Source organism: Aethina tumida, chromosome 5, assembly GCF_024364675.1.
Source record: "Aethina tumida isolate Nest 87 chromosome 5, icAetTumi1.1, whole genome shotgun sequence".
NCBI classification, from domain to species: domain Eukaryota; kingdom Metazoa; phylum Arthropoda; class Insecta; order Coleoptera; family Nitidulidae; genus Aethina; species Aethina tumida.
In genome coordinates this window covers 12,218,078-12,228,931 of record NC_065439.1, presented here as the reverse complement: position 1 = coordinate 12,228,931, position 10,854 = coordinate 12,218,078, and the positions used below count along the sequence as shown (strand labels likewise).

Genomic DNA, 10,854 nt, shown 5'->3' with positions numbered 1-10,854 from the left:
ATGTATCTAGATTAAACTTTATTAATGAAAAGAGAATATAAATATTACATTACAGTAAAATTTAGAAACATAAATACACAAACATAAACTATTTCTACAAGGTGAAAGTCATTTTAGTAATATATGTTTGTTTGTCAAATACAATATACATTATTTGTAAAAAAACTACTAAAATACCAAAATAACTTATACTAACAGTAGATAAGCATTTTTAAACAGAATCATTAAATTCATCATAATCAATATATGTTATATCAATATCTTCAAGTTCAAACTGATGTTCCTCAAGTTTCTTGCATACCTCTTTATGAAATATCTCAAATGGATCATCAGAAACTTGCAGTGGAGATATAGGTACTTCTTCAAATGTTGGTTCAAACTCTGGAGGAGGAGTTTCTAAACCTCCAGCTCCATAACAATAATATTTGAGGTCATTTTCAAGTTGCTCTTTGGGGTTTAGCCAAAATTCATCTTCAAAATCATCTGAAATGAAACAATGTAAAAAAATGTAACCAAAGTAATTGGTTAAATTATACCCTCTGTTTTATATGAGCAAGTGAAGTCTTCGATGGAAAATTCTTGTGGTTGGGGGGCCTTTTTGGCGGGCGTTTTTCCCAGTTTTTTGGGTGATTTCACTGGTGATTTACCGTTCACATCTTTATCCGCAAAAGGCTTGCGAACTGAAAGATTATTGCCGACTTTCTTGAGAACCTTAGTTTCGGAGTCTGAAAGGAAAACATCAAATGTTTGTTATGAAATTAAATTAAACGTTATAACTTACTCTCCGAATTCAACAAACGTGCTGCCGGTGAAAACAACATTTTGCTAGGTATGCGTACAATGATTCAAAGTAAATTGCGATGAAGACAGTTTTTAACGTGAACATAAAAACGGTTTGTAAAAACGTCAAACTTTTGAAATTCATAAAACAAATGCAACGTGTGCGCCCTCTGGTGGCATTCCCGACGAACTTTTGTAGTTCCAATGAATCCAAAATGGAATATCGAAACTATTATTCGTTGAATTGAAATTTGTCACTCCTTGCTGCTCTTAAATCAAAATTTTTATATTAATGGTTAAAAGTATCGTAATAGATGAAGTTTCAATAATTGAAATATATGTTTGTGTTCAATAATTTCGTTAAGAAGATTTGAAATATTTGGTAAGGAAATTACAATTTATATTTTTAACCTAATTTTAAAATAACTTTTATTCAAATAAACTTTATTGTTCAAAATATATTTAAATAACCTGTATTGAATAAAATAATCAGGTTTATTAGCTTCAACTGACGAGAATTGTCGTAATAATCCCATTTTTCGTGTGATTTAATAATACGACCAATAATAATAATAATAATAATAATAATAATAAATAAGTATAGATTTTTTATAAATAAATATTATTTATAAAATATAATTTACAATTTTTTTGCTATTAATTGAAATAGATAAATATTTAATAAATACGTATTTAAAATAAAACTCAAAAGTCACTTAATAAAATATATTTAGAAATATAACATAGATAAAAAACAAATAGTTGCTATATAATACAAAACTATAACTGTTAGAACAATAATTTTTTCACCTTTTGAGTATTAAAAAGGTAAAAAAGGCAGATGCAATAATTGCTATAAATAAAATATACTGATAAAATATAATTTACAGTTTCCCATAAACTGTGCTTAAATTATTTAAGCAAGTCTAGGTGTTACAGTTATAAATATTTGAAATATATGTTATACATGTTAAAACACATACATTACATAACATAAGCACTGTGAATTATTATTCAAATTCAAATAATAAAATCTCAAATTTGACAACACTTATATACATACTAAAAGTATAAATACTAAAATATGCACCCACGAAGGCATTGAATGATCACACATTTACCAAATATACAAATTTTGTATAAAAGCACATTTTTGTACATAGAATTTAGTTGCTGGACAAGTTTAGAATGATAACACTCTAAAGCTGCCTCAAAGACACTAAAATAAATAAAATATCACGTCTAGTTTCACCATATCATTCACGACTAATTTTAAAAGCAGCTTTTAGTTGACACTAATACATAAAAAATTCTCCAAAAATTAGTGATGATTGATTAGATGCAGTCATATAAATCTAATATCAAAGTTTAGCGTGAATTACTTCTTTATAAGAGATCTCACTTTATTTACACATCTGTCCATGAAGTTCCGCTTCCTCTTAGAGTCACTCGAATTACTGTACAGCGACGACTTGTCCATATCACTGCTATCCAACGAACAGTCCAAATTGTTGTCAAGACTTTGAGCCTTTTTACTCAGGTTCGCGTTATCATCTTCTTCAAAATTCTTTTCAAATTCGTCGCAACTTTTGGTTGTCTCGGACGGATCGATTGCGTCATCGGTCACACATTGAGCTGCCAACTTTGGTTCGGTGTCCAGTAAGCCGTCTAAGCTTCTGGAACGGTTGGGAGTTGCCGACACGCTGTTCAAAGCCAGCGACGAAATCGGAGTGTTCGAACTCCGTCTCGGGTACTGAGGTGGTAAACCTCTTTGATTGTATCGAGTTGAATTCATTATCCACGGTCTAGGTTGTGACGCCTTGTAGAATCTGTAAAGAAAAACTACGTTGTACGTTAGTTTATAATTCGGGTTAATACACAAGCAAAGCGTTAATTGGTTCAATTAAATTATGGCATAAATGGATTTTTACCTGGGTAGCGGCGTCGGAGTTCCCGAGGCGTTGGGACCATCTAGTCAATCCCTGAGCCCGTTCACGTCCTTATCCGAACTTTTGCCGCTGCCAGAGTCGTTGCTGTGCATTCTCTGGTAGTTCGGGGGTTGTCTGACCAAATTCGGGTTGGATGGTGTGCCAGGGGTGATGTCTCCTTTCAAACCCACTCTGTTTGGCTGGCAATCGCTGCGGTAGTTCATTTCACCACGCATGAACCTGAAACAACACAGAATTGGTTCAGTTTTGGGCGTTTAATCGGTGGGGTAACGCAACAAAAGCATTTCACATGATGTTGGGACACAATGAGGGTGATTTTATACAAAGAAGGCCAACGGAATTAAATGACTACACTAAATGTCCCATGCAATTTTAATAGTAGCCCTCTGGGATAATATTTAGTTCTGTTGACAAGTTTAACTGATAAGGATTTTTTGGAAGATAAAAGATAATAATGATACACCAATTTGCCACTCACCTCCACCAAACACACAGTGAGGCATGCAAAAAAAAGCAGAGACACGATATAGTGCAAATGTCGTTTTGGGCGAGTTATTCGTATTATGTATATAAAAAGGATGTGCACATTCAGTTAAGTACTTTTCCTTTAATTCTTTGAAATTATACTCACATGTATCGCTTGTTGCAACAAGCCATACATTTTGAGATTCCCACATTTACGAGGTGTTTAATAATATCTCCTCAAACCTCGACGGATAACTCTAAAGATAAAAACCCAGTGTCAATATTTTACATTTATTATAAATAAATAAATAAGCATATTACAATATGTAACAATAAATATTAACAGAAACGTATTGGATTTCTTGGAATGGATAATTTAAGGAATAATTTGTACAAGTTAAGGTTTAGAAGAATCCGATGCTTTAAATATTGCTTGTCTGACCCAATAGAAACCTAAAAATAAATGTTATCAAAGTTAAAATACTGATCAGGTGAGGCAGATGTAGGAATTATGTGGAATTAACCAAACCATATCTCATGTTTTATAATCATAAAAGTACGCTGACGTTTATGATAAGATTGTTTACCATTTGGTGATTTATGCTTAAAAACATCATAATACAGTTCAGGTGTTGAAGGAATTACATAATAAGAGTTTTCAATTATATACATTCTTACTAATTGGGTGCAACATAGTCAACTAACCAAAATTAAGTTGTTTATTTAGTATTGAAACTCGCCCATCACGTCGACCTTAATATTCGTTTTCTACTTGTAATTAAACGCTGAAGTTAATAAACAGTATAAATGTGCCACAGTTGACAATTTAACAATTAAAATAAAAATATATACAAGTGTTAATAAACCAAAAAGCAAATAAAACCTTGATTAGTTGACCACATGGCATCCAATTGTAATAGTAATGTTAATCTATCGTGCTAGTTAGTTAGTAATTAAAAACACCCCAATTCACCTTTCAAGTTTGTCCACACATGCATCTTGATAATCGTGAATCCACCGCACTGCGTTAAAATGACAGACTTGTCGCATATCTTCCGGCAGCTCGTCCGCTTCAGGGAATTGGAAATTATCGATGATAGGGATGATGTTGCAGTTCGCTTGCAAAGCAGCCACAATCTCCTAAACAAATAGAACGGCAATCAGTTCGATTCTTTAGAGTCCCAGATAGAAACTTACTCTGTGCACCCAGTCTTTCTTCTCGAAGTCGCCTACGCATCTCTGTAACGCATCGGGGGTGAGCACCAGGAGGAAGTGTTTAGCCTTTTGGATGCTCTGCAGAAGATTGTTGTCGAACTTGCCAGCCTCCAATCGCTCTACGTCGATGAAAACGCTGAAACCTCTGAGCTGCAAGTGGACTTTCAACAAACTCGCCAGCTGTGATCCGTTGGATCTTCTGTAGCTGACGAACACGTCCAGAGGCTTGTCCATTCCGGGATCATTTGTACTGTCCATTCCACTTTCTAACTGCCTGATTCCCTCCATGATTCGGAAGCGGTGTATGGAGTTATGTATGAAGCATTCGTCCTTAAGTTGATCCTCCGAGATGTTTTTCAGGGAATCTTTAGTTTCCACGCCTGCGTTCAGGAGACTGTAGGTGTAAATGCTGAACTCAGGTCCAAGCTGTTGCAGGAAGTTATTGATGTTTGCCGAATCTCTGGAGGAGTAGTCTGCCATTTTCTTCAACTTTTGTAATTCTCGAGTGAATCTGTAAGAACACAAATTTATATTTGGTTAATAATTGATTAATTGTAGTTGATTATTTGTAATTAAAACATTATTTAATTGCCATTGATAAATTAAAATATAAATAAGTTGGTTCACGTGTTCCCGTTTTATAAAATATTTACGTTCAAAGTCCACGTATAAAAATACTGTCGAAATAAAAACAACTCATCGTCCGCCCCGTTTTTAACTCTAAAGAATCCAATTCTTATCTTTATATCACGTCCCGAACATTGTAAACCGACACCTGTTCTAGAAAAAGTTTATTGATGTGCCGATCTGCTGACTCGGCAAAAACCCAAGCTCGCTTACCTTTTAATTTCAATTCCATTCGTCAGTCCTATGTCGTTTTTCAAGTTGTCTTCGTTTAGCTGCAACAACAGGTCGCCGTCGACTCTGCTCTCTGTAAAACTGCGCGAGTATTTCATGAAGCCGATCTGCTTCACCCACTCCTCAACGTCCTCGCAGGACCACAGTGGGACCTGCTGGCTGAGCTTGTGCGGTACCACTTCGCCGATCAGTCTGAGCGCCTGTGCCGCGTATTTGGACGCAACTGCATTCGGACAACTGGCGACCTTCTTTAGCTGCTCCACCGCACCAATCTCAGCGAAGATGTCCGTTTTCCCTTGCTGTTTCTTGATACCGGCCTCCATGCAGAAGTGGAAGGCGGCCAAATTCCTGGCCTCCTCGCGTTTCGAATTCAAAACGGGTACCAACTGTTTAAGCCACGTCTTGCTTTGTCCGTGGGCGTGTGCCAGATTTGATTTGGCGAATTCGGAAGGATTGTGAGTGGTGACGAAAGGCTCGACAAGACCAAGAGTGCCGGACTGTATGACGTCGGCTTCAATCTCCGCGTTCGCCACCAGCACGGTTATTGCCAGGCAAGCGTAATATTTGATGTTGTCGTCGGTGTGGAAGGCTAGTGGGAAGAGCCACATTGGAACCTTACGCTTGATCATCGCCTCCTGGTTCTCCGCACCACCGTACAAGCTCAGGTTGGCCAAAGCTCCGGCACAGTGCCTCAGTGTTGGGACGTCGCTCTTTCTGCATTCGAATAGCAACGCGTCCAGCCCACCGAGACGGATTACGTCGCTGCAGGTCTCTTCGCTGTGCTTAAATAGGTGTTCCAAAATCCCGGTGCCAACTCGGGAATGGTCTACCGTGTTGTTTTTCGTGCAAACGCAGGCCACGTTCACGACTTTGTCCAGTCCGTGTTCGACGACGTGCAGCCTGTTATCGCCGGTCAAACATTGCTCCAGCAATTGGGCGCTGGAGAACTGCAAATCTTTGTCTTGTTTCGTGCAATTCGCCATGATCAGATTCAATCCGCCACAATCTCGTAGCGTCTTACAAAGTGACGATCCTAGTTCGTGACCGTAGGTCGGTACCGCCCAGGCTTTGCTCATTACTTCGTTCATTTTGTCTAAGATTTGTGGGGCGCATTGTGGATCCTGGTTTTTAAGGTACTTCACCGAATTGTCCAGGTAATCTGAGTATTTTTCTATTGCACTTTTGATATCGGATTTCTTCGACGTTGCTGAAAGGCACTCCAAGTCTTGGAAGTTTTGGTTCAAAATCTCGTCTTCGGATACGCTGCTATTGTTGAGTAGGTGGAACTGCAACAAAATAATTTGTTAGTAGACAGTTAATAAGGTATTGGGAGTTGTTTCGACTTACTTGAGCTTTTTGCTGGAGGGTGGACGAGGAAGATGAAATCTTGGTGTAGTCTTTCTTCATGGTGTAGTGCGAGCTGGTAGATGTCACTTGTTCGTGATTGAAGATGCCGTTGTTAGTTACTGTCTGCATTTGTTGTTGTGACTCAGTAGCCCTTTTTTCTGTACTGAAGTTATCAGTTGTTACTTTCATGTTGGTATGAGCCATATTTTTAGACTCAGCTTGGCTTAGATCGCCTGCCTTTAGTAGTTTTTGCTCCTGCAAGGAAAATGGCTGAATTAACACTGGCGTAAGTGATATCGTGGAAGTGTATATTTATATTCTGTGATAACATGGGCAAATTTGCTTTTGGTTTAATTAGTCATGATTCTAAAAACTATAAAATGTGATAAATTCATTCATGGAGCTGAGATATTTTCGTGTCAAAATACAATGAGAAAGATCAATGCCAAACCAATAAAACATTGCATTGATTTCCATACAATCAGTCCAAACCATATGTGAATTACGTTATATAAGTGCTATTATCTTGCACCACACTCTTAGTCACGTAGTTGACACCAATAGAGTTAAGGAGCCGTCAATAATCAGAATTCGGTAAATAAAATGATAGACTGATTGAAGTCTGCCAGTTATGATCAATTGAATGTCCTTCCCAGAAAAATGGCGTGACCTTTGAGGTTTATCGGTGGTTGGTGATAATTTACAGCATTATTATTAATTAATCATTGATATTTTATCGTGTTAAAAAAAACAGTGAAGCTTACATATGTTTTTGTTGTGGCACATTAACGTTCAAAAAGTTGGATGTTGGAACTGCAGGTGTTCTTACGCTTCATTTATTTTTAAATTTATATGAAAGGCACATGTAAAATTTTCCGTTGGATTGGGACCAATAGATGATAACATTGTCCTGTTTCATGGATTAAAATGGTGCGAAACGATGGTCACAGCAATTACAATCCAATTGAAACGTTCACAACTGTTTAAAGATGAAAGACAGAACAAAAGGATCATTATTAAAAAAAGAAAATACAAAGACACAGAACTTGTACAGGGTGAATGGTGGAAAAATTGATTGCTCATCATAATTAAAGTTTCACCAATCATCATCACCAACACAGACGCAAAAGACGAAGACACAATTCGGGCAAAACGACGTTGAAACTTTTACCTCTGCAAATTGATCAAACCAAAACACCCGGAGGAATATTTACATTTGTTCCAATATTGAGTTTGAGTTTGGGCGGCGTTTTGATATTGGTGACCATCACGTGTTGCGGCTGCGAATACGGTGCTGCCCTCTTGAAAATGCCCTTTTTGACTGGCCACGGTGCCGACATCGTGACACAAAACCACGTGACACCAGGTGTACCCTGTAATTGGTGCACTTGAGACGGACGACGCGCTCTGACTACGGACGGGCATTTTTTTTTCGTCGGAGCGTCGGTACGCCGGAGTGGATGTAAAAATATAATCGGTCAGATGGTCGTTGGAATTGTGCCATGTTTTTATGCGTTCACAGATTTGTAAATAAATACGGATTAATTAGAGATGTTCTGTGAGATGATGATGACATGGATTCAAAGGAATTGATATATGACATCCATCAATAATAATAATTTGTATTGGGACTTGGGAAAACAACGAAAATGTGGACCACATAAAAATAGATACGGAGGGATTAATATTGTCATTGTTATTTATTATTGTTGGATTATTATTAGAAGTTGTGTGACGTCAAATATGTGGGTTAACAATTCATAAAAAAAGTTTAGGTTGTACGTTTGTTTTGCAGTTTTAGAACCCATTCAGTCCTATTTCTGAAATTTTATCAGTGCGTTCAGAATTCTAGAAAAAAATTGGGTAAAAAATTTATATACACTGTGTAAACAAGAAATCTTCAAGGATTACTTCCGTAATATTAATTTTATTTATAGATTTTACTAATTTTTAGTAGAACTTAATGAATTTTAAATTTAAATTAATTAATTTTATCTTGCATATTTATAAGACAATAATATATAACTGGACAACTAAACTGATTATCAAGAAATTTATAGGGAATTTCATATTAATACCGATGATGAAATAAATTATTCTCATCGATAAATTATGATAATTTGTAAAAACACTAATAAACGTTCGGAAGTGTCAAATGATTGAAAGTTATGACCAATTAATAACATCTTAAACAAACACTATTTCTCACCACTTGCGATTTATTTTCGTCGTCAATAACAATAACGAGTTCCCCCTCAGAATCATCGTCATCATCGTCATTAGGTAAACTGCTTTTTTCTTCCTTTCGCCATTTAAGCTTCCTCTCCCTGTAAATATTCTGAGTGATCCTCTTCACGTCCACATCGTTAAGGTCAACATTTTGATTCGTTATCATTTCTCTCAGCACCACCTTCGGCGACTTATCGCACGCATCCTCTTCCAAGGCCCGCTTCTTGGCCTTGTTCGATATAATCTGTCGTTTTAGGCGGCTCAATTCGCCATGATTGTGTTTCATGTTTATGTGCAGCAGTTTGTCTTGCGCCGTGTTCGTGGTCACTCTCGAGGTGCAACCCCGAACCGTGCATCTCCATCTCAGGCCGCGGGGAATGGTTTTCTCTTGATAGAACTTGTAATTTTCAAAGAGAATCAACTCTTTGCCGCGTTCGCTTAGCACCTTCGTGAACTCCATGCTGAACTGCACTCACTGGCTTTGTGAGCAGAGTGTGTTTAGCAGATGGTTGTAGGCAGGTAAGAGGGGCACAGACGACCAACCCCTCTTTTATGCCGAACGTTCCATTTCGTCACATACAGGTAGTTAGTCTGTCGGTTGTAAAAGGGAAAATACGGTCGATTGTATTAAAATTAAATTCAAGATCAAATTATATTCAAGATTAAAATAAGTTAACTTCATTGAAAATACTTTTCGGTTTTGAATGCGACAAACATGTACCATTTTGACGTAATGTTTTTTTCACTGTTTATTATTTTCACGTTTAGGACTGTCAATGTTTTTTTCATTGTTTATTATATTTTTGTATAGTTTCAATCTTTCAAAAAATATAGAAAAAGTAAAAAAAGACATAAATAAGTTTATTTATTATTTATTTTGAATAAAACTATATTATATTGTTTTGGAGAATTATGTTTTTAGCACTCCTTGCAACACTGAATAAAACTTCTTAGGATGAAAGTATCTATAGTATTTTAAATTATAGAATTTTTACTAATTCAAAATGTATAGTGAAAATATTAAAAATTGAAAAATATATAAAGTTTCTGATTTATTTTGATAAGAACTATGTTTTTTGGCACTCCTTGTACCACTGAATAATACTTTTTAGGACGAAAGTATTTATACTATTTGAAATTATAGTATTTTTGAGGGTAACCTTGTTTCACTAATTCAAAAAATATGGAAAGATTAAAAATAGATATAGATATGATAGTTTCTGATATATTTAGTTAAGAAGTATGAATTTTGACACTCTTTGCACCACTGAATAGTACTTTTTAGGATGAAAGTATGTACGCTATTTTAAATTATAGTATTTTTCAGAATAACCTTGTTATACTAATTCAAAAAATATATTGTTATTTATGAAAATATAAAAATAGATATAGATGTAATTGCTTCTAATTTATTTCGAAAAGAACTATGTGTTTAGCATTTCTTGCACCACTGAATAATACTTTTTAGAATGAAAATATCTATGTTATGCTATTTTAAATATAACATGTTTCAGAATAACCTTGATTCACTAATTTAAAAATTATAGTATTGTATGGAAATATTAAAAATAGACTTAGATATAATTGTTTTTGATTTATTTTGATAAGAAGTGTATTTTTAGTACTCTTTGCACCAGTGAATAATATTTTTTAGGTGAAAATATCTACACTCTTTTAAATTATAGTATTTCTAGAATAACCTTGCTTTACTAATTTAAAAATTATAATAAAAATATAATTTAATTTCAAAAATTCTATAATTAAAATACTATTTAATAGCATTAGATACATTTATTCTAAGAAGTTATATTCAGTGGTGCAAGGAGTGCTAAAAATCATAGTCTTATCAAAATAAATCAGGGACAAAGATATCTATATCTCTGATTTATTTTGATAAATTGATTGATTTCAGTACTCCTTGCACCACTGAACAAAACTTGTATCTATGTTATACTATTTTAATTCAAAATAAACTTGTATTACTAATTCAAAAAATATAGTAGTTTATGAA

The 10,854-nt window shown here is 35.2% G+C and overlaps 2 protein-coding genes across 11 annotated transcripts in view; both read right to left on the bottom strand.

The window, feature by feature from the left end:
* Positions 1–5: 5 nt before the first annotated feature.
* On the bottom strand, positions 6–935 carry LOC109601389 (uncharacterized). Its single transcript, XM_020017631.2, has 3 exons — positions 782–935; positions 537–725; positions 6–483 (listed from the first exon to the last, which is right to left on the bottom strand). The coding sequence occupies exons 1-3, from the start codon at positions 819–821 to the stop codon at positions 212–214; spliced, it is 501 nt and encodes a 166-aa protein (XP_019873190.1). The 5' UTR covers positions 822–935; the 3' UTR covers positions 6–211.
* Positions 936–1,492: 557 nt separating this feature from the next.
* The window catches only part of LOC109593944 (NAD(+) hydrolase sarm1), a 74,115-nt gene continuing 64,753 nt past the window's right edge, over positions 1,493–10,854 (bottom strand). For 6 of the 10 annotated variants that reach the window (XM_049968239.1, XM_049968238.1, XM_049968234.1 and 3 more), the window contains 6 exons: positions 6,615–6,869; positions 5,250–6,553; positions 4,392–4,920; positions 4,168–4,334; positions 2,712–2,948; positions 1,493–2,609 (listed from right to left, as the gene is read on the bottom strand). In XM_049968239.1, the coding sequence (XP_049824196.1) occupies positions 2,756–2,948; positions 4,168–4,334; positions 4,392–4,920; positions 5,250–6,553; positions 6,615–6,869 (2,448 nt within the window). In that variant the 3' untranslated portion in view covers positions 1,493–2,609; positions 2,712–2,755. Of the gene's footprint in view, positions 2,623–2,711; positions 2,949–3,360; positions 3,452–3,471; positions 3,648–4,167; positions 4,335–4,391; positions 4,921–5,249; positions 6,554–6,614; positions 6,870–8,823; positions 9,319–10,854 lie in introns of those variants that run through there. The other 4 variants (XM_049968242.1, XM_049968235.1, XR_007548235.1 and 1 more) reach the window with 4 other exon arrangements.

Coding starts and splice junctions, on each gene's coding strand:
- LOC109601389 (XM_020017631.2), bottom strand. CDS start 821: ATGTTGTTTTCACCGGCAGCACGTTTGTTGAATTCGGAGA. Junction 726..781: donor ACGTTTGTTGAATTCGGAGA/GTAAGTTATAAC, acceptor TTTTCCTTTCAG/ACTCCGAAACTAAGGTTCTC. Junction 484..536: donor TTGCTCATATAAAACAGAGG/GTATAATTTAAC, acceptor GTTTCATTTCAG/ATGATTTTGAAGATGAATTT.